Below are 26705 nucleotides of genomic sequence, written 5' to 3'. Positions count from 1 at the left end.
GGCTTGGCCCCCCCCGGTCTCCTGTATGCTTATCCTCCTCTTCCGCTGATGACAAAATTTCTGCAGAAAGCTCATCGGGTGGGGAGCAAAATAATCCTCATAGCCCCATTCTGGCCTCGCCAGATCTGGTTCCCTTACCTGCGGTCTCACAGTGTAGTTCGTCCTTGGATCTTAGATCCCATTCCGGATCTGATCTCTCATCCTGCTGGATTACAGCCCCCAAACCTGGGCGACCTCAAGCTCATGGCTTGGTTGATCCAGTTCCACTAATCGCAAGGACTCCCGGTATATCGTCTCCCGTAAAATCTATTTTGGTAGCGGCGCATAAACCTTCTACTAGAAAGATCTACAGAAGTAAATGGAAGTGTTTTTTCATATGGGCAAAAAATAGAGACTTAGATCCTTTTACTGCTCCCATCCGATCGGTTCTTGACTTCTTGTCCCCATATCATTGACCAAGGTGCTAGTGCTTCTACAGTGAAGGTTCAAATGGCAGCTATTTCCCATTTCCACATTAGGGATAACCTTGGGCCCTTAGCCTCCACTAAGATATGTAAAACCTTTTTGAAGGGCACCTTTCTGTTGAAACCTCCTGTCAAGAATGCGTTTCCACCTTGGGACTTAACCTTGGTTCTTCAGGCCTTGACTGGCCCATCCTTTGAACCAGCGGCTTCGGTGGAGTTAAAATTTTATCTTGGAAAACAGCCTTCCTGATAGCAGTTACTTCATCCAGGAGAGTATCTGAGCTTCAAGCCCTTTGCATGAAACCCCCGTATCTGGTCTTCCATAAGGACAGAGTGTCTCTCAGGACTAACCCTTCTTTCTTGCCCAAGGTAGCCTCTGAATCCAATATCAATCAATCCATTAATTTGCCTGTGTTTTTCCCCAACTTTCAGAACAAAGGGGAATACAGATTGCACTTATTGGATGTACACAGACAATTGCATTTCTACTTGCACAGGATGGCTACTACTAGGAAAGCAGATCAACTGTTTGTTTCTTTTGTTAAACCATCTTTTGTTAAACCATCTTTGGGTAAGCCTATTACGAAAGTTACCTTGGCCAGATGGATATCCCAATGCATCAGGCATGCCTATTTAGTCTCCGGCCAGCCTGAACCCTTGGGGGTCCATGCCCATTCTACAAGGTCTACGGCTACTTCTGCAGCATTCTCGTCGAGAGTACCTTTAGACGACATCTGCTCAGCAGCTACTTGGTCCTCGTCTCATACCTTCATTTCTCATTATAAATTGGATCTGATATCCAGGAGTAGGGCATCTTTTGGTTCCGCAGTGCTCCGGAATATCCTTCCTTGAGGTCCGCCCAAGGATTTAGGTAGCTGGGGACTCTGTCCCACAGGTTGCTGAGCAAATGAAGTTAACTACTTCAGATTAAAGAAGTTATGTACTCACCTTAACGTTCCATCTGAGTAGATAACTTCATTTGTCTGCAACCGACCCCCCCCCCCTCCTTCACCCTAACCTGTTTTATGGTTATTCCATCACGCAGGGTTTCATCTGGTCTTGCATTTGGTTAGGGTTCCTCTTTCGAGGGTCATAGTCTGTTTCTTGTTTGGCAAACTCGATCTGAGGACTGGCGGGAGGTAGGGCATTATGGGTAAGGGGGGAGGAGCTGAGAGCTCAGATCTTTTAGCTTGGAAAGCTGCCGGCTCGGATCCGAGGACGGATCCGATACCCCACAGGTTGTAGACAAATGAAGTTTACCTACTCAGATGGAACGTTATGGTGAGTACATAACTTCTTTTTTAGTGATAGATTGCAGAATGACATCACATACATCTGGTCATTCGACTTCTGGTTCCCATACAGCTCCCCATTGATAGAAACTGCCCAGGATTTAGCACCTACGTGTCAATAATGCACACACACACACACACTTGCTAAGATCTACTGCAGCTCCTGGAAGTCATAAAACTATCCAAACCTCCACCCTTCCAGAGTAGCAATTAGTTCACCCCGATGACAATGCAGGAAGCTTCCTAGTATAGACTTTTTGTCTGGTTAAATTGAGAACTGTAGGATACAATATTTTTGGCCTAAATTAAGTAATTTAATTTCTTACTGTTTTTCAAAGTCAGGTGGATTGAGAATAACCTCTTCTCTTCCAGTATCTTCTGTTACAATATGTACATTTCAACAGTTACAATAATGTATGTACCTTTCTTCCTGTGTCCAGCAGAATACACTATTGATACATTTTTAACACAAGCATGGTTATTTGAATATCAGTTTGATATTCAAATAACATATAATTCTTTATTAAAGTCCAGCTAGCTGTGCTGGCATATGTTACTGATCCTCTGCCCTAATTATCATGTCTTTGCTAGCAATACCTCACATCATCACATCTCTCCCTTCTTTGAAGACTCAAGCTAGTTTTTCAAGTCACCCTTGTAAAGTTGTTTGAGATGAATGAGCCTTTCTGGGAATACATTGACCCATACCCTGTCCTGAGAACCCATTTGCGTTGGCATTGCTGACTCCACTACAGTACTACACTGTCATATGCCTGTAAACCCAAGCTGCACTTTAGTAACTTGGCATTTTACTGGTTGGGTCAATGTAGCCATTGATGCCCCTCAGACTACTCCTGCAAATACTTAGCACAAGGGCCTTCACATCATTGTGAGGTTTCATCTTGTTAACATGGTACAGTTTGTGCCCCTGTTTTCCTGCCTAGCAGTTCTAGCATGTAGTTAACATCACTGAACTTCCTTACCACTTTGAAGCGTCCCTCCGAGCTGCCTGCAGCTTATGTCTGACAGGAATGAGAACCATAAGCTGCTGTCCCACAGCATACTCTCGGGCTCTAGCATTCCTTTCATACCAGACCTTTTTCTGCTGTTGAACTCCTGCCAGATTCTCGTAGACCAAACCTTTGAGCTCCTTAAGCCTTGTTTTGAGGTTCAGGACATGTCACAACAGACTCCTTGTGGGATTCACACTCACCCTCCCACTCATCTTGAATCAAATCAAAAGCCCCCCACCCCACCTTGTGCCCATACAGCAACTCAAAGGTTGAAAAACCTGTGGATTTCCGGGGTACCTGTCTGTATGCAAACAGCAGATGGGGCAAATATTTTTCCCACTCTTTCTTAAACTAGTCTGTAGATGTCCATAGCATGGTCTGTAGTGTACAGTTTAACCTTTCCGTAAGACCATTAGTCTGGGGATGGTAGGGGGTGGTCTTTAGGTGCTTCACCCCACAGCACTTCTGTAGTCAAGCCAGCAGGTTTGACATGAAATTGACACCTCTGTCAGTCAGTGTTTCTCTTGGGAAACTTACCCTGCTGAAAATCTCTAACATAGCATTTACCAGCTTCTCTGCCTTAATGGAGGACACAGCCAACGGCTCAGTCTGTCTAGTAGCATAAGCTACTACCACCAGAATATACTTCTTCCCTATGGAACTTGGGGTACTAGAGGCTCCTCAGTATCCGTAGCCACCCTCTGAAATATCTTCAGTCACAGGCAAAGGCATCAAAGGACCTGCGACCTTGTCTCCTGCTATGCCTACTTTTTGGCACTACTCACAGGTCCTGCAGTACCCTGTTACATCCCTTGCAATCCCAGGCCAGTAAAAGTTTTGCATAATACATCTCTTGGTATGCTTTATGCCCATATAATCTGCAAAAGGGCTATGGTTAGAAGTGCCAGATGGTAGGCTCTAGGCACTACCAACTGCTGTATTACCTCACCCTCTAGTCTTCTTTCAGGGGTCCACTCTGTATACAGTAACCCTTCGTTCCAGTGTACAGACTCCCCTTTTCCTTGAGAATCAGGCGCTTCCCTAGCTTCCTCCCTCAAGCCTCTCAGTGTAGAGTCTGAGCTGAGCCTGTCTCAACTCTACTTTTGTGACTCTTCCCAGCTCCCCTTCCACAGGAAGACTGGTATCCTCTGACAGTGGTGCCTCACTGTCAGCCTGGGTACTACCACACTCTGCCGTTGCAGTCTCTCTGTCAAAGGGAACATGAGTAACTACCAGCAGGTGTGGCTGACCTTCAGGCTCACTCTCTACAGGGTAGCCCCCTCCCTGAAATGGCCACCTCACCAGCCCTGGCTTCAGGTGTGAGGTCTGTCTGGGTCTCCCACAGGCTACCAGACCTACATGCCTGTCTCCAAGCCTGACTGTTTGTAACTGCATGCACACAAGGTACTGCATTATCAAAATCATTCACTGTCAAGACTTCTGCAGGATTATCCTCAAACACACCTACTTGCTTGCTTCCTTTTCTACCCTCCTAATCAAGGTGAACTCTGGCCAAAGGCATTTGAAATGGGGTGCCTCCTAAGCTGTAACTGAAGTGGACTGCCCAAGCAAGTACTGCTCCTCTAACCACTGCAGGCTTCATAATGGTTATGTCAGAGGCTGTCTCTCTCTTACCAGTGGCCTGTTTTCCATCCGCTAAGATAGGATATAACCTCTGGAGATCATTTGGTACTCCTGTTGTCTCCAAACAACTTACCACTGGCATACTGTTATTTCCACTTGCTGGTTCCCCCAGCTTTTGTTCTCCACCTGGCCTCCATAGACATCTATATGATGCATGGCCCCACTGGTTACATTTAAATCATTTAACTCTTGATCCTGACAGTGTGTACCTGAACTAGTGGCTTCCCCTGTTCTGGGGAATCTGTTGGGGTGGTTTAGCCTCCCCACCATGGGTTCCCTTATATCCATGTGCAGCACTGGGTCTCCCCTTCTTGTACAGTGATGCCCTGCTTGCTAAGTAGCGACCCCTTTTTTCAGAGTTACATTCTTGGTCTGCCGGTCAGATTCTCATGTCCACAGGCAAAGTGCTAAGGGCTTATTCCCTCACCAAAAAGTCTGCCAGCCCTTCAAAAGTGGTTGCCTGACACCCACTCACCCTCCTATGAAAATAAGTGCTAAACATAGCAATGTAATCACACACACTTTCATCTGCCTTGCATCTGTGCTTATGAAACTTTTTTTCTGTAAGCTTCAGGTGTTAACTTAGAATATTCTAGTAAACAACATTTGCCTTTATCATAATTTAAACTGTCAATATCAGACAGTTTAGAAATGGCATTTGCAGCTTTATCATGGAGTAAAGGAGGTCAAGAACCGTACCCAAAGCCCTTGGTTAACATTATACTGTTTGCATACCATTTCAAATATATGAATAAAGCTGTCAAAGTTATCACGCTCTGTAAACTGTGGAATAAATTTACTGACCTTTATTGCTTCTGGGGTTGGATTATTCCCTTCCCCATTACCTCCATGACCCTGGCGAAGAGTCAGCATCTCCTTCTCATGTTGATGCTGCTTCTCATTTTCTTCAGCCTCTAAACGCCACAGTCTCTGCTAATTCTAATTCCAAACATTTGGCATCCAGTTTATTTTATTTTATAGGACATTTGTTAACCAGGTTAATCCAACTGAGCTCAAAGCCCATTTTCAATGGAGACCTGAGGAGAAAAGCTCCAGAAAATTACATTCAATAATTAGTAGCATGTGATTGAAGTTTTACAGTATAATAAAATATGTGATTTGTTATACAATATAATAAAGAAATAGAGTAATAACATGAAATAAATACAAAAAGTTGAACAAAATGCAGTTACAATAAACTGAATAGAATGAGATCAATTTTAACAGAATGTGGCAATTTCAGTTGTACAAAACATGTTTTCAAAAGTTAGGCATGGAGTGTATAATATAAAGGCAGCTAGGAGTCAATGTACCATAAGAGTGTCCACATCTACAAACATAATTACGTTGTTTTTAATTGTGGCTGCATAGTAGTCACAGTACTACATTGGTTTAACTACTCAAAGTTGAGAGAAGGCAAATTCATAAGAAGAGTAGAGAAAAAGTTATTGGAGAGGAAGAGAATTGAGATTAAGGGAAGAGAGAGAAAGGTCAGAGTGATGAAATGGATTCATGTAGGTTCCTGGCAAGTGCAGATCCATGAGCTTAAGAGAAAAAGTTTTAGTTGTTTTTGACTAGATTTGAGTTTGAGATGTTTGTAACAGAATTAGGAAGTTTGTTTCAGGCTAAAGACGTATCGTAAAGTAATTTACCAATGTTTTTGTTGGGTTTATGTATGTCAGAGTTTCTGGGGGATTTAGTGTGGGTGTAGAAGGAAACAAGGGAGGAGAGGGTGGGGCAGGCGGTAGGTTTGTATAGGATGGAGTGCGCGATTTATAGTTGTGAGATAAGCAGTTGATGGGGGGGGGATTCAGGCCATTGCAGTTTTTGTAATGGAATGGTGTGATTTGTAAGGTTGGTTTGTTGTGAATCTGGCAGTTTTATTATATGTTTGAGTTGGGGGGTTAATTTGGATTGTAAGTTTATAAGGATGGGTGCAGCATAGAGAAGGCATGGCAGGAGGACGGCCCTGGCTAAGGATAGTTTGGCTTCTGGGGTAAGGATTTTTTTTTTCCGGTACAGTAGTCCCAGTTTTTGATGATGCACTGTTGAATATGCAGATCAAATTTTAGTTGGTCATCTATTATGGTGCCCAGGAGTTTAGTATGTGGATCTACCCTGATAATTGTGTTTAGAGAAGAGATGGAAAAGGTTGGTTTGTGATATGAGAGTGAATTTGGCAGGAAGAGTAAGAGTTTAGTTTTTTTAGGGTTCAGGATAAGCTGGTTTTCATTAAGCCATTTATCTACAGCGAAGAATGTGTTTTGTATGAGTGGAGATGTGCCATGTTGTCAGAGGTGGTGATGAGGGTTGAGTCATCCCCGTATTGGATAACAGTTGAGTGGCTGCAGGTAGTGTGGAGGTAGTTGGTAAAGATATTGAATAGAAGGAGTCTTAGGATAGAACCCTGTAAAATCCCTTTTTACACTGGCAAGAAGGGGGGAGCAGGAGGTGAGCCATCAGACAGATTGAAGTCTATTAGTATGGTAGCTGGAGAAACACTGCAAAGTGGGAAGAGAGAGGTTAAGATCAGTTAGTTTTGTTAGTAGTTTAGAGTGTGATGCTGTATCAAATGCTGTGGATAGATCAAAGAAAAGACAGGGCAGAAGTTGGTTATTATCTTTGGCCTCAGCAACTGTAATGAATAAAAGATAAGAGGGCAGTAGCAGTACTGTGATTTGGCCGAATGTCGTGTTGAGTAGGGGTTAAGATGTTTTTCTGAATTAGGTATTTAAGCAATTGAGAGTGGATGCACTTTTCAAGAATTTTAGTGAGTGGTGGTAGGATGATTATTGGTATAAAGTAAGAGAGTCAGTGGAGTTACCTTCTTTGTGCAGTGGTATAGCGTAGAAAGATTTCCAGATGTTTGAAACTGTACCTTCTTGAACTGATCTGTTTATTAGAATAGAAATAGGGAAGGCGATGGAATCTGCAGCAAGCTTGAGAAAGGTGGAGTAGTTTATCATTAGATGGCGAGCAAGGTTTAAGTTAATGAAGAAGAGATTTTTATATAGGCGGTGGGGACAGATTTAAGGGGGAAAGTGTTTTTATTATGAGTAGGAGAGGTGGAAGAGTGTGGGGGAATGAGTTATGGTCCGAGTGGGTTAATTTACGGATGGTGTCTATGAAGTAGTTACTAAGTAACGTGACAGTCTCCAGTGGTATGTTAGGGAAAGGATTAGGGGTTGCAGGGTTACCAGGGTTAAGGATATTGATAGTGGATCAAAATTATTTAGGGTTGGAGAGGTGGTTAGTTTGTGCTGTATTATCAAAGTTTTTTTTGTCCTGGTAGATTCAATTTTTTGTAAGGTTTCTGATTTCCTTGTAATTTTGTAGAAGGGAAGGAGACTTGTTTTTTTGCCAGGTTTTTGAGATACTATCCCTTTTGTGCATGAGGGAGCAGGTTTCTTTAGATAGCCAAGGTGCATAGGTAGCTTTTATCCTGATTTTTCTTTGGGGAACAAGCGAGTCTAAGATGTCAAGGAAAATCTGGTTGAATTTTTCAACAGCTTCATCAAGGGGAGGGTGGTGAAGGAAGGACCAGTTAATGGATGCCAGTTTAGAATTAAATGATTCAGTATTGAAGGAGGATAATTTATGGCAGTACAATTCAAAAGATGAACTGACCTGTTTGAGGAATACAATTCCCATCACCAGACTGGTTATCCTTCTTGTTGCTGGTCTGAGCTGCGACTAAGGCTGAAATAATTTTCTCTTTAGTCAGGTTGGAATGCGCAATTCCTTTGGCTTTGCACGTCTTGGGCAACTTATTCCTTGTTAACTTTCCTGACTAAGCTAAACTACCAAAAAAGTAAATAAAACTGTTGTAAAATGAAACTCTGAATGTTTGGCTTGTGGCTCCTGAGAGGGCACACCTTTAGTGACAATTGCTTACAGGCTACAGAAGTTCAATTAATATTCACACCACTGCTCACCAATATGCGATTTGCCCCACTCTGGGCAAGTAATCAAGGAACCTGAATCCTCACCACTGGCACTAGAGAGGGACATTCACTTGGAGCAAAAATGTATGCACCCAGTATTTCCAGATGCAGCTGTCTGCATCAACCACAATTTCCCTTAAGAACACACATGGGAACACACTCAGTTTGGGATCTAGGTTTCTTTATCTGTCTCGATTCCCAGTATGACTCCCTACTGGCACAGACGTAGGGTTGAGTCTTCAGCTGAGTGTCCAAGACAAGTCCTGCAGCACCCACTCTGTGAAATCAGTGCTTCTCCAAGAAGCCTACACACACACACACACACACACACACACACACACACACACACACACACACACACACACGAGAAGGGCTGGCACAGCATTACTAGAGCCAGCTACTCTAAGGCTCTTCCAAGGGTACCTAATTATACTGAGTGAAATTAATATTAATAGAAATGGTAATGTTGACCAAACAGCCAGGCTTTCAGGAGTGTCACCAATAGATATTAGTATTCTCAAAGGTTAAAATGTTATCTAAATGGCCAGCCACAATGAAAAGTAATAATATACTTAATAATAAATATTAAAAGAACATGAAAATGCTAAATAACTGTTTACAGTAAACACCAGAGTTTCAATCACAGGAAATATTAAAAATAACACGGACAGGTTCACACAGTTACAGAAAAACAATACTTAACTAATGTCACTATATTTTCCTGCATGATCTAAATAATTATTATTCTGTCGTTACTTACTAGAGCAAAGCAAGATGAAGTAAGTGAGAGTCCTTTGTCAGGTTACAAAAGCTGCTCTGAGATTTCAGTCTCAACTAGTATTAAACATTATTTTTAATGATGGATTACAGACTGACGTAACATACATCTGGTTATCTGATTTCTGATTCCCATGCAACCCCTCATTACTAGAAACTACCAGGATTTAGTACCTGTGTGTCAGTAAAACACACACACACACACACACACACACACACACTTGCTAAGATCTTTTGCAGCTGCTGGATGTCATAAAACAATTTCAGACCTTCACCCTTCCAGATTAGCAGTTAGTTCACCCCAGTGACAATGCCGGAAACTTCCTCGTACAGACTTTTTGTGCCTGGCTGTAATTGAGAACTGTAAGATTCAGTCTTTATGGCCTAAATAAAATAATTTAATTTCTTACAATTTTTTAAAGTCAGGTGGATTGAGATTAACCTCTTCTCTTCCATTATCTTCTGTTACAATATATGAATATCAACAGTTTTTTAACACAAGCAACTTTACACATACATTTTCAACACAGGCATCTGTACAAATTAGTTTGATATTCAAATAAAATATAATTCTTTACTCTATTCCACCTAGCATATGTTACTCATCCACTGCCCAGCTTCTCCTGGCATAGCTAGCAATACCTGGATCCTACCCAGTTCGGTGTCAAGGGTAGATCCTGCCTGTCAAATCTGGTGGATTTTTTTGAAAATGTGACCAGGGCTATTGATGAGGGCAGATCTGTGCACACAGTATGCCTTGCCTTGGCAAAGGTTTTCAACACAATCCCACACTGAGGCATTACCGATAAACTTAGCAAACTGGATGTAAACCCCTTCATTGTAAGCCGGGTTGCCAACTGGCTCACAAACCAGGCACACACTAACAAAGTGGGTGACTACATATCAGCCAGCAGATCTCTTACCAGCGGGGTGCCACAGGAGTCGGTGCTGGACCCCTCTGCTGTTTGGTGGTATTCTCAGAAGTTCAGGTCAAAACTAAGGGGCTAACTAAGTTTGCAGATGACTGCAAACTGGGTGCAATCATTGAATCCCCAAATTATGTCACTCTACTCCAGGAGAGTATTGCGCAAACCAATGACTGGTATCTTTGTCACAGTCTCAAACTGAATGCAAAGAAATGCATCATCATTCCTGTCTGCATAAACAATGTCCCTTCACACTATCAAATCAACAACAGTATCCTAAGTACCCACAAAATGGTAAGGGACCTGAGATCACAAGTTGACTGCAACCTTAACTTCGACCACCATGTGCCTACTGTGGTAGGGAAGGCTTTCTATTTTGTACACTTGATTAGTAAAGGCATCACCTGAAGAGCAAAAGAGGTTATAACCACGCTACACTTGGCACTAATACAGCCTATAATTGAGTATAATGCCCCGTTCGGCATGCATCATACAAAGCACCTGAAGCAGTTAGAGAGACCTCAGAGGTTTCTTACTAAGAAGATCAAGGGACTCCAGCACGTGCCATATACAAATAGACTAAAATCCCTGTCACTATACTCTATATCATATAGACTTCTTAGGGGAGACTTATGCCTGGTTTACAGAGCAATCTCAGACCCAAACCTAATGAACTTGCTGCATATAAATAAATTAAACGGGACTAGGGCTACCCATTTCAAGACCTATGTATGGTATGTGACTTAAATAGGGCATACTGGAGTGACAGATTTATCTCCCACTGTCTGTTGCGTATTTGGAATAGGCTACCTCTTGTGAAAAATAGCACCTCTATGACACTGTTCAAGAGGAACATGGACGAGTGGATGGGGCACACAGCATAAATTCTTACTGGTAATAGTGCCCACAACCTTCTTGGACACAGGCAGCCATTACTAAACGCCATCTTGGGAATTAACTAACATTTCTGTGGTGTTATGGTATTATATTGGGATGAAACTGCTAGGCTTGAATTGACTTCTGTGTTGATAGCCTAGTAATCTCCTGTGATCCTGAGTCAAATCTTCTGAACATATTATTGTAGCATACAGTGATGATGTCATCCTGTATAACATGCACTTTGGCAATACTCAAGACAATCCTGTGCTGTGGCAGTAACATTAACTCCTGTGTTTGCAAGCTTACTTTATCTACACATATAGGTGTTCTAATCTGACAACAGGCAACATGGGTGTTTAAAATGCAACATGACAGTATTATAGTCAGACATATGTAATGATGCAACATTGCATGGCATTTTTATTCTTTACCTAGACCAGTGTAATGTTCAAATCAGGCCTAGTGTACTGCTTTGTGTCTGTGGCTTGGTGGTACATTGTGGTCATTTTGTGATCTTTGAAATAGCTCTTCATTTCAGTACGACTTGTGTCTTTCACATAGCCCCATGCATCCTTTTTCCTCTGGCCGCATGACATCCTTCCTGCAGAGGAGTAGAGGATGTCCTCATGTGAAATATGCATGCACTCATCATGAAGCAGAGTCCGTCCATGAGCCTATGCAAGCCATCTCTAGACCACTGCATGTGTGATTGCTAAGTCTGTCATGGTGTGGTGCACATATCCAATATGGACAGTGGCAAGATGTAATGCAATCCAACAAATATGCACATACACACAACAGTCTTTTTGCCTTCCTTAATATAGGTATAGGGATTTATTATTACATGGTATAATATAGGATTTCATGTTTTGATGGGCATTAGCTTAATAATGTCCTATGACACTATGAACTGTTGACATGTCAGTGTTGTCATTGATTTGCTTTACTGAGGTGTGGATTTACAGTATGGCTACAAGAGGGTATTACAGTCTGTGATGTGAGCTAATGTCTTGATGCCCATTGCTGCCATTGCATTACATACTCCTACAACAGCTGTGGTAATATGTCCCCTGAGAACTGTTGACATAGGTTCATAGTTTCATAGGAGGTTACTAAGCTAGTGGCCCTACAGCTCTTACAAGCCTAGCCATGTTCACCCCAAGTAGCCCCAATTGTCTTTACTAGGTGGACATAATTCGCAGAATCGGTCTGTGCTGCCAAAGACAACAATAATGGCACTTTTTTGTATTTATTTGTAGACCGTGGCTTTGATACCAGTCATTAGACTTTGTTAGCCCCTTCTGTAATATGTTAACATCATTGGGGGACTCAGTTTGCAATCATCAGCAAACTTGGTAAGCCAGAGGCCATCTACTTATGCCTGGACTTCCAAGAAATAGATTCCGAACAGTAAGGGGCCCGGTACAGATCCCTGTGGTACGCCACTGGTGACTGCTGTACTGGGAGAGGTTGAGTCACCAACTTTGACAATATGTGTTTGGTCAGTGAGGCAATCTGGTACCCATCTGGTGACATAAGGGTTAATCCCTAGCCAGGAGAGTTTCTCAATGGTACTTGAATGGGGGATTGTGTCAAAAGCCTTGGCCAGGTCAAGAGAAGCAGTATTCAATGTCTTACCTTCATCCAGGTCTTTGGTGATTTTTTTGAAGAAGTCTACTAGGTTTAATAAGCATGATCTACCCTTAACAAAGCCAAATTGGGTTGGGTCTAGAGTTTGAAAGTCAGCTATGTCCTTGTTGACAAAGTCTATAATGATTCTTTTTCATGGTCCTTGTAGGTGAGACTGGTTAGACTTATGAGTCTATAGGGGGATTACTGTTGCTGTGTTCCACTCCGCTGGATCAAAGCCAGGTCTCAGGCTATGGTTAAAGAGAACGCCAGGTGAGCCTGCTAGGTCCTGTTTTAGATTATTTAGTAAGCAACCTGGGATGTTATCTGGTACTATTTAGGCCATGTTTTTAGCCTGGGAGAGTGCAGATATGACTTTGTTTAGAGATACTAGGCAGAGGACTGTTATCATGTATGCTTTGTGGTATGGCCTATGAGGCTAGGGAGGTGAAGTTTGTGACGAATCTGTCTGCTAGCAGGTTGGCAATTTCCTTTGGTGCAGCCTCACGTTAGACTCGTAGCATTAAGCAGCAGAACCTTGACTTTGCATCCAGTGGATTTTTTACGTCAGAACTTTTGTTGCTGTGGCATTGCCTAAAAAAGGCACTATGGGGGAGGCAGGCGCCTTTACGAATATCTGACAGCCTAGAGGGCACAGGTGTACACCATCTCTGGCAAAGCAGCATGCCCTGTTGACCACCTCATCACAGGCTGAGAGATGCTGGATCCCCCTGAATTGACACCAGAAGCTAAGCCAGTTGAAGTCTATCATTTTTTGTGTATAATATTTGGCATCATCCTGTGTGATGGTACATTCTACATATACATTCACTGTGCATTCCGTACTGTATCATGCCAATATGTGATTAGTGTTCATGCTGCAGCTGTCTTCATTGACATGCCCTCATCTGCTGTACACTACCCTGTTTCATCTGTCCTCTTTCCTTGTGTGCATTCCTATAATTCATGTGTGTGTCCCTGTTCAATACACACACTTCCCCTGACTTAACTTATAATGCAGTCTGTGTACCCTTACTGATCATTTACACAACTTTTGTTAATTGTGTATTATGCCTGAAACAGGTTTCCACAAGATTCTGCACATGTAATGTGTTAGAAATGTATATATTGCTTTATTAATAACCCTGGCAATCATTATGACATTTCAGGCAAACAATCAGGCCTAGCTTACCCGTAGGTAAACAGGTTTACATGTCTGCTGCTGTCCATGTTGCTTTACATGGTTTCCTAACTGGCAACAATGTTGCTAGCTATGAAACCGTGGTTATTTACACATTAAACACGGTGCACAGCATGCGTATGCAATTAGCGTTGCTGCTGACAGTACAAACATGTAAACTCTGTGCAGGCTTCGTGTTAAGCCTACATGGAGTTTATTGAATCTCCAGGATTATTGTTTTCATATTAAGTAGATGTCCATTAGTGTAGTGTTTGTAGTTGTTAACAAAAGTGGGTTTAGGAAATACACCAGAAAAAAACTTTGTAACATCTGTAGTCAAGGTAATATCAAGAAAATAATCTTGCTATCTTTGCTACCAAGTGTGAAATTTAAAAATTCAGTACTGGAATTTAGACTTGAAATAAATTCTTCAAATTCTATTTCATTCCATTTCCAAATGAAAATTAAATCAACTAATCGCTTAAAAGAACTAACATTTTTTCCAAAGGTAATTTATATAAGAAATCAATTTCCCAATCGCCTAGAACAATGTTGGCAAATGATGGGACCATTACAGCCAATCCTGTTAGTTAGTAGTAATAATCGTTGTTAAAAAATATATATATTTTTAAAAATATCTGAAGGAAAACAAACTGTAATGATGTCATTAGTAGTCAAAATTGACTGTTTTGCTAGATATAATCTCACAAATTCAACACTTTGTTCTTGTGGAATACATGTGTATAAACTAATTGCATCAGCTACAAACAAAAATGTTTTATCACCTTGAAACTCTTTCTTAAATAATGTAAAAGATCCCATGAATCTTTAACATAGGATTTAATGTTTTAAACAATGGGTTTCAATACCTTGTACACCACCGTGTCCAAAGGTTCTGTTTTACCTACTTTGGAGGACACTATAGGCCCTAGGTGTTTTACGATACATGTATATTTTTGTTTTCTATATTATTTTATTTATGTAATATTTTTATAAAGATTCTTTGGTTTGCTCAGAACTAAAATGTCATGCAGACTCATTATTTTTTAAAGTAGCATTTGAAGCTAAGGTAAGGCGTTGTATGGGGGGGATTAATACAAGGGCAGAGTGAGAAGGGCATTTAGTAAAATCAGAAATTTTGAGACCAGATAGAATGGAATGGTTGCACTGTTTTAGAAGAATTTGGAGATTGATGTCATTTTACTGGTAATTTTTGTTTACTCAATAAAACTCTAAACATTGGACAGTATACCTACTGAAAACTAATCAGTTGATCCAGTAGTTTATAGACTTTTTAATTATTTGTATCTGAGGTTAGTGTTGAATTATGTCCTTTAATATTTATTTTGTTCTTGTAGGGAAATTTTTAAAGTGCTAGACCTTATGAAAATGGACATGGTGAATTTTGCAGTGAGTAGCATTCGGCCTCATTTGATGCAGCAGTCTGTCGAATACGAGAGGAAAAACTTTCAAGAGTTTCTTGATAAACAGCCAAGTGAGTGCATAAAAGTTTTCTTGGATTTATTATTGCTTCCTTAGTAAAGTAGGCTGTTTGTGTCTGCTCTTTCATTTGTGCATTCTTAAATGCAAACAAAGTAGAGCAGTTAGTTTGTCAGTCTTTGTTTCTGAACTAGCAATTTAACTCGTGTCTTTGTGTTGTTTTTTTTCTTTGAAACTTTTGAGTCTTCTTCAGTGCTGTCATTGTTTTTCTTTTTTTGTTTTTTTTTTTAACATGTTCCAATTGTCGTGTTATCAAGGTAATTTTAGGGGTTTTCATTTAGGAGAACTTGTGTAGGTATGATGCCTATGATTTTGGTTTCTACTTGGAATGCTACTTGTACTGCTGCCCTGTTATCCAGCATTCAAATGTTCATCTGTACAGGGTCAGTCTCCTTATTATGCTGATGTTTTATCGGGTCTGTATTAGATTTTCGAAAATTCCGTAGAGCGAATCCCTATAGGTCGACACCTAGTGATCGATCTACGAAATAATCAAAAAAAAAAATAAATAAATAAATAAAAACACAGAAACATAAAGTAAAGGGTGTACGCAGGGGGCAAGCCCCCCTGCACCCCCCACGTGGGGGGGCTGTGCCCACCACACCCCCCGCTACTTAAATATACCCAACTCTAAGATCGAGCTACAGTGTAGGAAACTGAAATCTTCCGTTTCCACACTGTATTGCACTGAAGTGCCTACACCCTTTACTTTGTTTCTGTGTTTTTATTTATTTTTTTTAGATTTTTGATTATTTCGTAGATCGATCACTAGGTGTCGACCTATAGTGATTCACTCTACATAATTTTCGAAAATGTAATATAGACCCATTACCAACAGTAAGTAGTATTAGCTTTATATAAATACTGCGCCATGTTCTCTGCTTGGTGCATCTCTGCATTTTCTGTTTATGAATAGTTTGCTGATTGCTGCTGGACAGTTTCCATTTAACAAGTGTTTGAAACATTTTCTTTAAGGTGAGCAGTGTTTCATTAATGAGTTGGACATCGCTGGGGCAGTCATTACAATTAATAACTGTAGTAGATTGTGGTATACAAATTATAGCTCGATATTCATTCATTCATGTAGGTATTATTTGTACAGTTTTGACCACTTTCTAGTCTGTAAGAGATTTGATAAGATTACAATAATAAAAAGGTTGAACATTTTAGAAGCTTTTTCTTATGTAGAAGAACTGAATTGCTTTTAGCAAAAAAGCCAAAGTTGGGGGGAAGCCACATAATGCTAAGAAAAGGAAATCAGACAGCAGTACATCCATTGTGGAAGATACTTAATAGCAAGAAATGAAATCAAGGTAAATAAATAAAAACATGGTAAATAAATAAATAAAATAAGGTAATCTTTTCACTGTAATGGTAATGCACCTTGGAAAAACTCCCACTACAGGGAAATGAAATGCAGCTTCGCAAAAAATGGGAGAAGGTCTTCACAAATCCAAGTTCCTTCTCCTGATGCTGGTAAAATAAATTGTGCAACAAAGTATTTATAACTTTTTGGATTGTTTCACCTGGAAGATCTTGGAAGATATCTTCAAGAGAAAAGGAGAAGACCTCAGGCAAAATAATTAACAGGGTATCACAAAACTTTTAAGCACCAATAAAGTTGTAACTGAGCCATTGCCAGTACCCTGAAACCTTCATCAATGCATAGTCAAGTACAAATACCAACACCAGTAAAAGTAGATAACACCTCAGTTCTATCCTACATTATATGCACTATATCCTGAACTTGGATTTTAAAGGCAGTGACATCCTTCCCTCTAGATATCAGTATAGGGCTCATGCTAGAAAGCTAGCCAGTATACAAAAGCTTTTGGGTGCTTTCCTCACACACCATACATCTGCTGAAGCAAGAGAGCATGCTGGCATAAGTACGACATACAGATACCAAATTTCAGAACTTTCTTTCTGCTGACATGCTTAGCCAAACATCTTGTTTCCTCAGGGTCTTCAGTGTCAGTTTCTTTATAATTAAAGTTTTGTGGGCAGATAAATACCCTATTGGGGGCTTTCTTTACTTTTTTCTTGGAAAAAAAAAGTGCATTCCATCAGTCTGATGTCTATCAAAAAGAGGAAATGTGCATGTAGTCAGTAGATACCATACAAGGTTGCCCACATGACCTGCATTTTCTTCCTCAGGGAAAGTCACAACATCTGGTCTTGTGACATTTTTTAGTCTTTCATGCCCAAAATGATTATTGGTAGGCTTAATACCGTCAAACTATTTTGTGCAAATCAGTGTTTGGACATCTTGGCTCAAGCATCCATGGCTACAGATTGCACTACCTCTTTCAGTCAAAAAAGAGGAGAAATTTTTCAACAGGTTACTGAAAAGCTGCAGATGTCCCACCTGTTTTCAGTGATCTGGTATGGACTGTTCAGCTTTTATAATTTTGGGCCATAGGAACGTAGTATGGCTTTTTTTTTTTTTTCCTGGAAATTTCTGCATGAGAAGCTGCTAAGTTTCAGGATATTCACACTTCCAGTCAGACCAGACTCCAGGCTGCAGCTAAGAAAGGCAAACTCTGCTTCATTATAACTGAAGTAGAGGACATTGTTCATCAGGTTTTGGTAAGAGAAGAGGTAGCAGGATTGCTTAAGAAGGTCTGGATCGCTGATTCATCTAAGGGTATCAAACTTGAGAGCCACAAGAAAAAGAGCCAAAATCTAAACCTCTTTCCTCATCCAACTCCTTCCAGTTTGAAGAGTTCGCAAGAAGACTGTCTGTACAGAGCTTTGTAGTCACAACAGTTTTCAATCCCTGTGCTTTCACATGCTTACAGGAAGAGATCCTTCTGAAGAGGGGGTAATCTCTGACATTGAGGAAGAAGGTCTTGATTATGCCTCACAATTTTCTTAACCTATTCCTTAAGCCGCTGAATCAAAGTAAAATGTATCTCTCGCTCCACCTGTTGAAAAATATATTTTCTGACTTTGTTAATAACACTAACGAATTCTTCAGATGGAAGGGGGGTATCCGAGGCGCAGAAAAGATATGACAGCATAAATTTGTATTACCCCTAACCCCAGCTATTCCTTCAGTACTAGAGGCCTTGGAGGATGCTTTTAACTCAGCTTGTACTTATCCAGATCTGCAACCTTCTGCACCTAAGAAGTCTTACTGGATGTATAAGGTACAGGATTCCCATAAACTTCTCTTTAGTAATCTATTTGCTGAACATTCTGTGATTTCTGTAGACAGGAATAGTAGGTCTAAGCCTTTGGCTTCTTCTAATCCTGTCCAAAATGAGAGGGACAGCAGGGCTTTTGATAGGTATGGAAAGAAAGTACATGCTTCTTTCAATTTGGATTTCAGGGCAATCAGTTGTCAGACTGATATGGTGAAGCATCAAACTGCAGAGTTTCCTCAGAGGACATCAAGTCACAAATATTCAGTGCCTCCTTAAAATAATAATGTATTTTGGAAGTTGTTCTGCAGAGGTCATCAAAAGATTACAGGAAAGAGATAAAGTAATTCAGGGAGTAAAACAGCTTTTTCTTTCACTAGTCCCAAAGTATCAGGAACAATCCTTCAAGCCCTGGCCCCTTCCGTAGGAAGCCTTTCAAGCCAAGTCAAAATTCAACTAGGCAACAGTACAAAAGAAGGCTGCAAGGGGACTCAAAAAAAAAAGAAGTGGTCCCCAAGGGTCTTCTTTGCATAAAAAGAGTGATTGATTACCTGTTGACCTCTTTCCCTTCCTCTAGTCCCAATTGTGGTCACTCTCCCAAAATAGCAGGCAATCTCATTCCCAGCATATCTGGAAGCAAATAACAGATTATTTGTAACTAAGAATTAAGTCAAAAAGACTATATTATGATGGGCCTTCCTTCCTGTCCAATCAGGAATCCCTCTTTCCACCCCCCAAAAAACAGACCCATTTGTTGACTCCGATTCTAACTGACCTGTTATCACAGAGTTTCATAGAACCTGTCCCCCCTAACCTGGGGACCTTTCTTGGATCATTTAGCACCTCGTTGTGCTGAAGTTGAAAATGTTAAATTTACAATCCCTTTTACCTCTTCAGTCTCGCAGCTATTTGTTCACTCTTGTCCTCAAGGATGTATATCATCGCATCCAGATTCACAAAGACCACAGGTGTTATTTAATATTGTTTCTGCTGGGGTTACACTTTTAATTTACATCTTTGCTGTTTTGGTCTCTGCACAGCTTAGAATATTCACAAAATGCCTGTCTCCATGCATTGCCTTCCGCAGACTTCAGGGAATCCACATTTATCTCTGACAGGCAGATTGCCTAATCTTGGCAGATTCTGTCCAAGACATCCTGGCATGCCTTTTTTCCTCTCCATGAATGTTTTTGAGTATCTAGGTTTTAAGTTAAATCTAAAGAAATTATCCTCATTTCCATCTCACAGGTTAACCTTTCTAGAAAGCCTTCAGGACACCTCTGTCATGGTAGATTATCTCCCTCCAGAGAGTCTTAAGCCAACTCTGTTTCATAGATCTGTCTCGCCACTCCACTTCCCCAGCAAGTCAAAATTGTAGGTTACATGTCAGTAGTTTTTTCTCATCATTCCTCTGGCCAGACTTCATGCGAAGAAGATTCAGTGATTCATAAACTGTCTGGTCTTATCACCAACATCCCCTATTCTTTCCTGTTCCAACCTTCAGTTTCATCAGAAAGAAATGCCTTTGGTAGGACTGTCATTACAAAACCCTCAAACTTTGCCTTTGGGGCAGTTTCTAAATGGAACAAAGTTCAAGCTGTTTGGGATCCTTTTTTCAGGAAAAACACAAACCTCAGAGTTGATGGCTGTGATAAAGGCAGTAAGAGCATTGAACCAGCTGTGGACGCCTGGACTAAGGGTAGCAACAACAGATAACACCACGGCTGTGTTTTACATAAACAGAATAGGTAGGTCCTACCGCCTGTGCAAACTAGCCATGATTGCCAGAGAGATGACCATTCAATACAGTGTATCCCTTTGAGCAACAAACATTCCATCAGAGCAGGACAAGATTACAGATTCCCTGAACAGATCCAAGACAGACCCTCAGAAATGGATGTTATACCAAGAGGTCTTCAGGTGATTGTCCACCTCTCCAGAACTGTTCAGGTAGATTTGTTTGTCTTTTTTCACAACAGTTACAGAACTACTGTTCCAGGATTCCTTGCAAACAAGTGTGGAAAACAGATGAATGGAAATGTTTCTTTATGTTTAGCCCCCTTTTTCTCTGATTACCAGAGTCTTATCAAAATATACTGTTGGTAGCACGCTTTTGGCATAGACAACATTGGTTCTCCCATCTTATGTACTGGCCCTGGACTTCCTCACAGAGTGGGTCCTACTTTTTGACTGGAAGTTTTTCCTTTTTATTTGTCTTTTGACAGGGATTTATGATGAAGTAGACCCACTTTTATCAGGAATAACCTCCCTAGAGATAGGCATAGCATTCTGGCTAGGCAGAGTGGTATTCCTTGCCCCCTCTCCCAGAACCAACAAGAGTGGCTCTCCCTTGTCTGCCAAGGGCACTTCCAACAGCTGCAAATGACCCTAACCCCCAGCCCCTGTTGCCTGTAGGGACTGTACTATTGGGAGCCAGTGGGGAAAAATGGTCTGAGGAATCAGTAATGGTCACAGCAGAGTCACCCATCTGGAGCTAAGGCACTTTACAGCCTGCTACAGTGGCAAAGGCTGTTTAATAATTATCTTAATTTTGTAGCTGGAAGAAGAAAGAGCCAAGGAACCTGTAGGTTGTTCCATGTTTATGCAGAAAAAAATATGCCCATTTCCCGGGTAAGCCTGGCAGCAGGAGTTTGTAAAATAGGTAAGTAGTAAATAAGTAACTTTTTCTCTGTATAAACAGAATAAGAAGCACTTTAAACACTTTCCACAACCTCCAAAAGTAAAATAACACAATTTTTACCACAGAAAAAGTTTTAAATACGTTCTTTAACAACTTCTTACCACAAAAGTAAAAAAAAAAAAAAAGTGATGCTCCAAACGCAATTCACATGTCATGGCAGTCACTAAAAACTTGTTCCTAACTTTAAATTTACTATTTTGCAGAAAAAGCACAATTTCTGTCAGAAAAAGTAAAGTGAAAGTTTTTTTTTTCTCTCTTAAGGGGAACTTATCTTTTCTAGTTGACCAACGGTTTGGGCATGTGGCAAGTACCCTAAAAGCTTTGGAAACTGTTTGTCTGTTCTATCCTTAGCAGGATATAACCCTTGCAGCTGAAGGCTGCTGCAGTGATCATCAATATGAAGAACATCACTTTCTTTTTAGGAAGAATAAGCAACCATTAAAAGTGAAAGGAATCGGCAAGGGAGAAGTTCTATTTCTGTGAAAGCAAGAGGGATATGTACTACACCTGAAATGGTAAGGAAAGTATAGATGTGCAGTTTAAATGTACCATAACAGTAGATGTTCAAATTCCAGAAAACTGTGCCTATCCCTAGGGAGGTTTTTCCTGGTAGAAATGCATCTACTTCATAAACTCCTGTTAAAAAGAAGCAAAAACTTCAGGTCAAAAAGTAGTTCTCACTGTCTGAGGAAGTCCAGGTGCATAAGAAGGGAGAACCAGTGATGTTCTTCATATTGATCACTGCTGCCTAAGTTATATGGGTTATATGTGGCGTGGTCTATAATAGCCAGCTAACTTGCAAAGGTTCAGGGCACCTTCCACAAGCCCAAAACTGTTAAGCCATCTGGAGCTGAGCTGGCTAAAATGACAAGTTTGTGCAGCAAGCCCTTCAGAGCTTACTTGCTCCAGAAGAGTACACTTCTCTGAGGCTTTCGAGAATCATTGGTCTGTTTGTGCTGTTCGTTTGCTGAGCAGATAAGTTTCCTTTGGGGGAAGAACCTTCAGTTATAAAAATTGTGTTTATTAACACTTTTGTGTTGAGGAAAGCTACTTCAAAGCTCAGAGTCTGTGTATTAATTGACTGTTATGAAACTGTATTGTACTTATAAATGATAACGCTTTTTTTCCTGGCAGTTTAAAAGTTGTTTAAAGTTATTTGAAAACCAATTTTCAGTGGAGAATGTGTTTATTTTACTTTTGGGGCTGGTTAAGTGTTTGCTTTTTTTTTTACTGTGATATGCATTGGGAAAAAAGTGATTTTTGAATACTTTTTATCAGCTTTTGCTGTTTGCTTTCCCTGGGAAACGGGCACCATTTCTGGCTTGACCTTTGTCCAGTCACAAAAGTAGAAAGGTAAAGCAAACAGCCTTTGCCACTACAGCAGACTATCAATTTGCCTTGGACGCAGGGAGGTGACACTGCTATAGCCATTTGTGATACCACAGACCACTCATCTTGTTCGCTGGATCCCTCAGGTGTAGCACCTGCAGTCACTATGGACCAGTGATTAGCCACTTCTGCAGCTGCTGGAGTCCCCTCAGTGGGCAAGGGAGAACCAGTTCTCATTCCTGAGAGAGGAAACCAAGAAGAATTCCATGTTTTGTTAGAATGTTTATATCCATCCCTGGGGAACCTGCCGCTGCGTTTATAATATTGCTGGCCCCATTTTCTTCCATCAAAAAGAAATTAAAATCGTGCATGTGTATGTACTGCTCCTCAAATTTCTTTAGACTAGAGTAGTTTACTGAGTCTGGCTCAGGGTTTAATTCAGGCTATTGATCCTTCTTAAGTGATTTTTGGTAGAACAAATAAGACTGTCTCTTTTTCTGAAGAGTATCAGGATTCTGAATCTGGACAGGAAGATGAAGGGCTAGATACAGGGTTTTTCTCCTCCGTTTTCTGATTCAGATTCAGAGGAGAGCTCATTTTATGATTCTCCCTTTGGGGGTTCCTCTCTCTTTGAGACTATTTCTAGAATGTGTCATTGTTTTCAGTGGGTGTGCACTGAGGTTGCTCAGTCCCTCAGAAAATTGTGTGAGGAACTTCCTGAACCTTCACCAATCCCTCCAGTTATGTCAGCTTTGGCGGATGTGTATTTCTCTGCCTGTAATTTTCCTGAGATTCATGTTGATCAATGAAAAGCAGTCCCAATGAATACAAATAAACCAAAATCAATTCACTGAAACTGCCTTCAGTGAACATTGAAAATTGTGTCTGTTTTGTTTGCAAGGGGAGTAAGCCCTGACCCATCAGAATTATATATACCACCTCCAAGGTCGCACAACAGTGGAGAAAAAGGCAATCTCCACTTTCATCAAACACAGTTTCAGGGAACTGGTTTCCGTTTCTTTTTCCTTTTGCTGAAATTGCCTTTAATGGATTGACATGCTTCCATTTTCTTGATAGCCAACCTGCTGCCCCAAAAAAGTCAGACTGTAGAAAGTTCCAGTCTTAAGATTTCATACACTCTTCCCAAACCTGACCCAGCAGCTATAGCTTTAGTTATTCCTACTACTAGGAATTAATTCCTATCCTGCTCTTTCTGATAAGGATGGGAAGATTATTGATGGGTACAGGAAAATTGTGTATGCTTTGATTTTCAGAATTTTGAATTGTCAAGCTCACAAGTTAATGTTTATTCTTACTAATTGTGTACATATGAGGAATGTTTGGTCTGCAAATTCTTCTTGTGAGGAAAAATCTGCTTTAAATTGTTCTATTGTATTAGTCACTTCTATTTGTTTTTAGTGTGTGTACGACTCTGTTGACACTTCTTTCAGGGCTATGGCCTGGTTGCGTTCTCAAAGCCTCCCAAGAGGATATGAATAATCAGATTTTAAATTCTCTTTTTGGTAGAGATTCACTTTTTGGTTCCTTTGCTACAGAGGTGATCAAATAGTGTGATGAAAGGGGTAAGTTAATTCAGACAATCTCTTAATTTTTTTACTGCCCTCCTTTTTCAGATGTTCTAAGGGATTCTGTAACCCCTCATCGAAGTTTGGTAAAATGGCAAGGGTGTTTCAGGACACCCTCCACAAAAAAAAGGACAGCCCAGTAAGACTGTTTAAGGGACCTTGTTCCTGCCTCCCAACCTACAAGTCCCTTTTCCATTCCAGAAATTCTGAACCTCCACGTTTCTTTTTGGCAACAGATCCTTCATCGAGGTTACAGATTGCAGTGAGAAGAAATTCCTCTTTTCCAGGGGGTTATTCCTCATAAACCAGACCAGACCCTTATTTCCACCTGTCTTTCATCACATAGTGTTTCAAGGCGTAATAGAACTCTCTCTTGCTTCCCTAGTTGAGATAGTTTTTTTATTCAACGATGTTTTTAGTGCCAAAGAATGAAGATGCTTGAAGGCCAGTTCTGATCTTAAACCTGTTTGTGAAAGTGCATAAGTTCATAATGTCACTTCACAATCTAACATCTTCTTCCTCATTGAAGTTTCCTGGTAGCACTAGATTTAAAAGATGCTTATCACATTCCTTTTCATCGATATTCCCAGTGTATCTTAAGGTTTTGTGTGTCAGGATTCCATTATCAGTTCTGTGTCTTAACCTTTGGACTATCTGCTACACCAAATGTGTTCACGAAGTGTCTAGCTCCACTTACAGCTCTTTGCTACAGGGTATCCATATTTTTCCTTATTTAGACTACTTGTTATCTTTGCAGAGTCTTTTACAAAGTGTCAGGAATCTCTCACTTGGGTGAGAGATCTCTTACACAACCTGGGATTCCAAAAGAACATTCAAAGGTGCTTTTTGACTCTTTCAATCAAGATTATGTTCCTGGGGTGTCAGCTAGACACCTCAGTTCAAAGATAGTTTCTTCCACAGGAAAAAATATGTCTATTTCTAAGGTTTTCCACTCAAACTTTGGTCATTGGGAGGAATTCCTCAGGATATCTGGTCCCATGGCATCTTTGTTTCTCATGATAACCCTGGCAGGGGTCCACATGAGAAACATACAATAGTATCTGAAGTCTCTTTGGTTGCAGCACCAAAATCCTTTGTATTTTCAAATTTTAGTGCTGGGTTTTGTCAGAGGTGAAATTACTTGGTGGGGATAGAAAATGTCCCTAAATTTGGGTCTCCCCTTCTTTCTCCCTGTTCCAAAGCAGTCAGTCATTACAGACACCTTGGACTTTGCTTGGGGAGTGGTTTTAAAAGAGTTATAAGTGAAAGGTGCATCGGACACCTAGGACAGATGCAACCACTCAAATATAAAAGAGGTATTTGCTCTGATTAAGGCTGTCAAGTCTCTGAATCATCTTTGGTTTCTGGGACCTCTTCAAGTTGTTTCAGACAATTCCACAGTCATGTGGTACATCAACAAGCAGGGGAGAACCAGGTTGTAACCTCTTTGCAGACTAACCATTTTAGCTTGTGATATAGCTTCACAGCGCAGTCTGTCTACAGGCATCTTTTCATCCTATCAGAGCAATACTGTGTGGCAGACCAGTTGAGCAGGACAGGGCAAACCCCTCATGTAAGCAGTATAGATCAGGATGTCTAATAAGATTTGATCCATCTGCGGGGAGTTCCTCAAATAGACCCATTGACCTCTTCTGAATAGTCGGCTGGCAAGGTTGTACTCCAGGGCTCAGTGAAAGAAGGCTTGGAAGACAGATGACTTTTTTTTCCCGTAGACAGGAATGTTCTCCTGAATGTTTTTCCAGCATTTCCACTGATTTCCAGAGTGTTTCTGAAGTTTTATGTGGATTTCCCAAAAAGAAAATACAAATGTAAAAATAAATAAATAATATAAATAATAAATATATTTACAATATATATGTATATACAGTCAATATAAAAAATATCTTATCCAGTGTCGATCCTTATTAACAGGTCTGTAGTAGAACAACATGTCCCAGCAATATGGAAAATCCCACTCTTTTATCCCCTTACACAAAGGCAATAATTCCTCAGAGCTGTCCAACTATAGACCGATCGCCATTCTCTCTCTCCACTATGTAAACTCTTTGAAAGATGTATCCACCCCAAGTGATTCATTATCTTACCTTCAACAATATTTTAGCACATGTCAGCATGGTTTTAGGCCCCATCATTAGTACCATAACTGCACTTCTCAGTTTCACCAATAACATCAACCAGTTTAAACAATGGTAAAATATTCTCTGCAGTCTTTTTAGACGTGTCCAAGGCCTTTGATACAGTCTCCAAACTGAATCTCAGTCCTTCTGCACTTCAGTGTTTACGAAGCTGTGTACAGGACCGGTAACGATCTGTAAAATGGCTTAATGTCCTATTCCCACCTCCCTCTTCCCGTCACACTAGGACTACCTTAAGGCTCAATTTTTGGGCCACTACTCTTCACTATTTTTACAAACAGCCTCCATAGTGCTTACCCCCCCACTGGCTTAATCTATGCAATATGCAGATGACACAACACTTATATCTGCTGCTAATAACCTGCATCACCTCCATGATGTAACACAAAAATTATTCTCTGATACCGAGCTATGGCTGTCTAACCATCAGCTCATACACAACCCCAGTAAAACAAAACTCATGATCTTCCAACCCACAAGACCCCCCCAGCACCTTCTACATCACAGCTAGGAAAAATACTAAAATGAATGCCAATTCA

General features: G+C 40.6%; 1 protein-coding gene across 1 annotated transcript in view; it reads left to right on the top strand.

Annotated features, from left to right (window-relative positions):
- The window catches only part of TCP11L1 (t-complex 11 like 1), a 969080-nt gene that overhangs the window by 427849 nt on the left and 514526 nt on the right, over positions 1–26705 (top strand). The window contains exon 6 of the mRNA XM_044059530.1: positions 15107–15243. Coding sequence (XP_043915465.1) covers positions 15107–15243 — 137 coding nt within the window. The remainder of the gene's footprint in view (positions 1–15106; positions 15244–26705) is intronic.

The sequence above is a fragment of the Protopterus annectens genome, chromosome 17.part0 (genome assembly GCF_019279795.1).
Source record: "Protopterus annectens isolate FY-2018-M chromosome 17.part0, PAN1.0, whole genome shotgun sequence".
In the NCBI taxonomy this organism is placed as follows: Eukaryota; Metazoa; Chordata; order Ceratodontiformes; family Protopteridae; genus Protopterus; species Protopterus annectens.
The sequence above is the reverse complement of the archived record's forward strand: the minus strand, read 5'-3'. Positions and strand labels throughout refer to the sequence as shown.